The sequence below is a fragment of the Phaethon lepturus genome, unplaced genomic scaffold, assembly GCF_000687285.1.
Source record: "Phaethon lepturus isolate BGI_N335 unplaced genomic scaffold, ASM68728v1 scaffold34219, whole genome shotgun sequence".
Lineage (NCBI taxonomy): Eukaryota > Metazoa > Chordata > Aves > Phaethontiformes > Phaethontidae > Phaethon > Phaethon lepturus.
The window spans coordinates 1,403-2,002 of NW_010561896.1; the positions used below are offsets into that span (position 1 = coordinate 1,403).

Here is a 600-nt window from a genome sequence, read left to right on the forward strand (position 1 = left end):
GATGCCGGCCGGCTGCTCTGCTGCCTGCACCCCCGAGGGGGCTGTGTCGGGGCTCTCGGCGCTCTCGCTCCTAGAGGGAACGGCAAGGGAAAGCCACGAGATGCTGAGGAGCTCCGGCTGAGCCGACAGGTCCCGCCAGAGACACCCAGCTGGGCTTTGCAGCCAGCGTTCAAAGAGACACCCCGCCCCAGCACGGCTCCCAACATTTCAACACATCCTCATCAACATCACCTTCCGCTTAGGTCGGAGATCACTCCTTCAGCTTTGTAAGGACAGTATTGAATCCATACAGCCCTGCTCCTAGAGGGGAACCTCCCCTTGGGAAGGGAGCCCTCAGCTCGGCTCCGAGCACAAAGGACACAGCCGGCTCTGCACGGTGCTGCGTGTGGCCTCGGCTCAGCCCATCGCAGGGATCCAGCCCTGGAAGCCCCCGCGTGGAGCGGGGAGTCACCCCGGGGACGCGGAGATACTCACGAGCCCGTTCGCGGGGGCAAGCTCTTGTGCACGACCCCTCTGCTCCCCTCCACGAAGGCGCTGGGCGGTTTGTGATAGACGGAGGCCAGCGTCCCGATGTAGCAGATCAGCTCGTCCAGGAGCGTC

The 600-nt window shown here is 64.5% G+C and overlaps 1 protein-coding gene across 1 annotated transcript in view; it reads right to left on the minus strand.

The window, feature by feature from the left end:
- The window catches only part of LOC104626249 (AP-1 complex subunit beta-1), a 14,450-nt gene that overhangs the window by 1,346 nt on the left and 12,504 nt on the right, over window positions 1-600 (minus strand). The window contains exons 13-14 of the mRNA XM_010294122.1: window positions 475-600; window positions 1-70 (exon numbers count right to left, since the gene is read on the minus strand). The exon at window positions 1-70 is cut by the window's left edge and continues 162 nt beyond it; the exon at window positions 475-600 is cut by the window's right edge and continues 45 nt beyond it. Of these exons, the coding sequence (XP_010292424.1) occupies window positions 1-70; window positions 475-600 (196 nt within the window). The remainder of the gene's footprint in view (window positions 71-474) is intronic.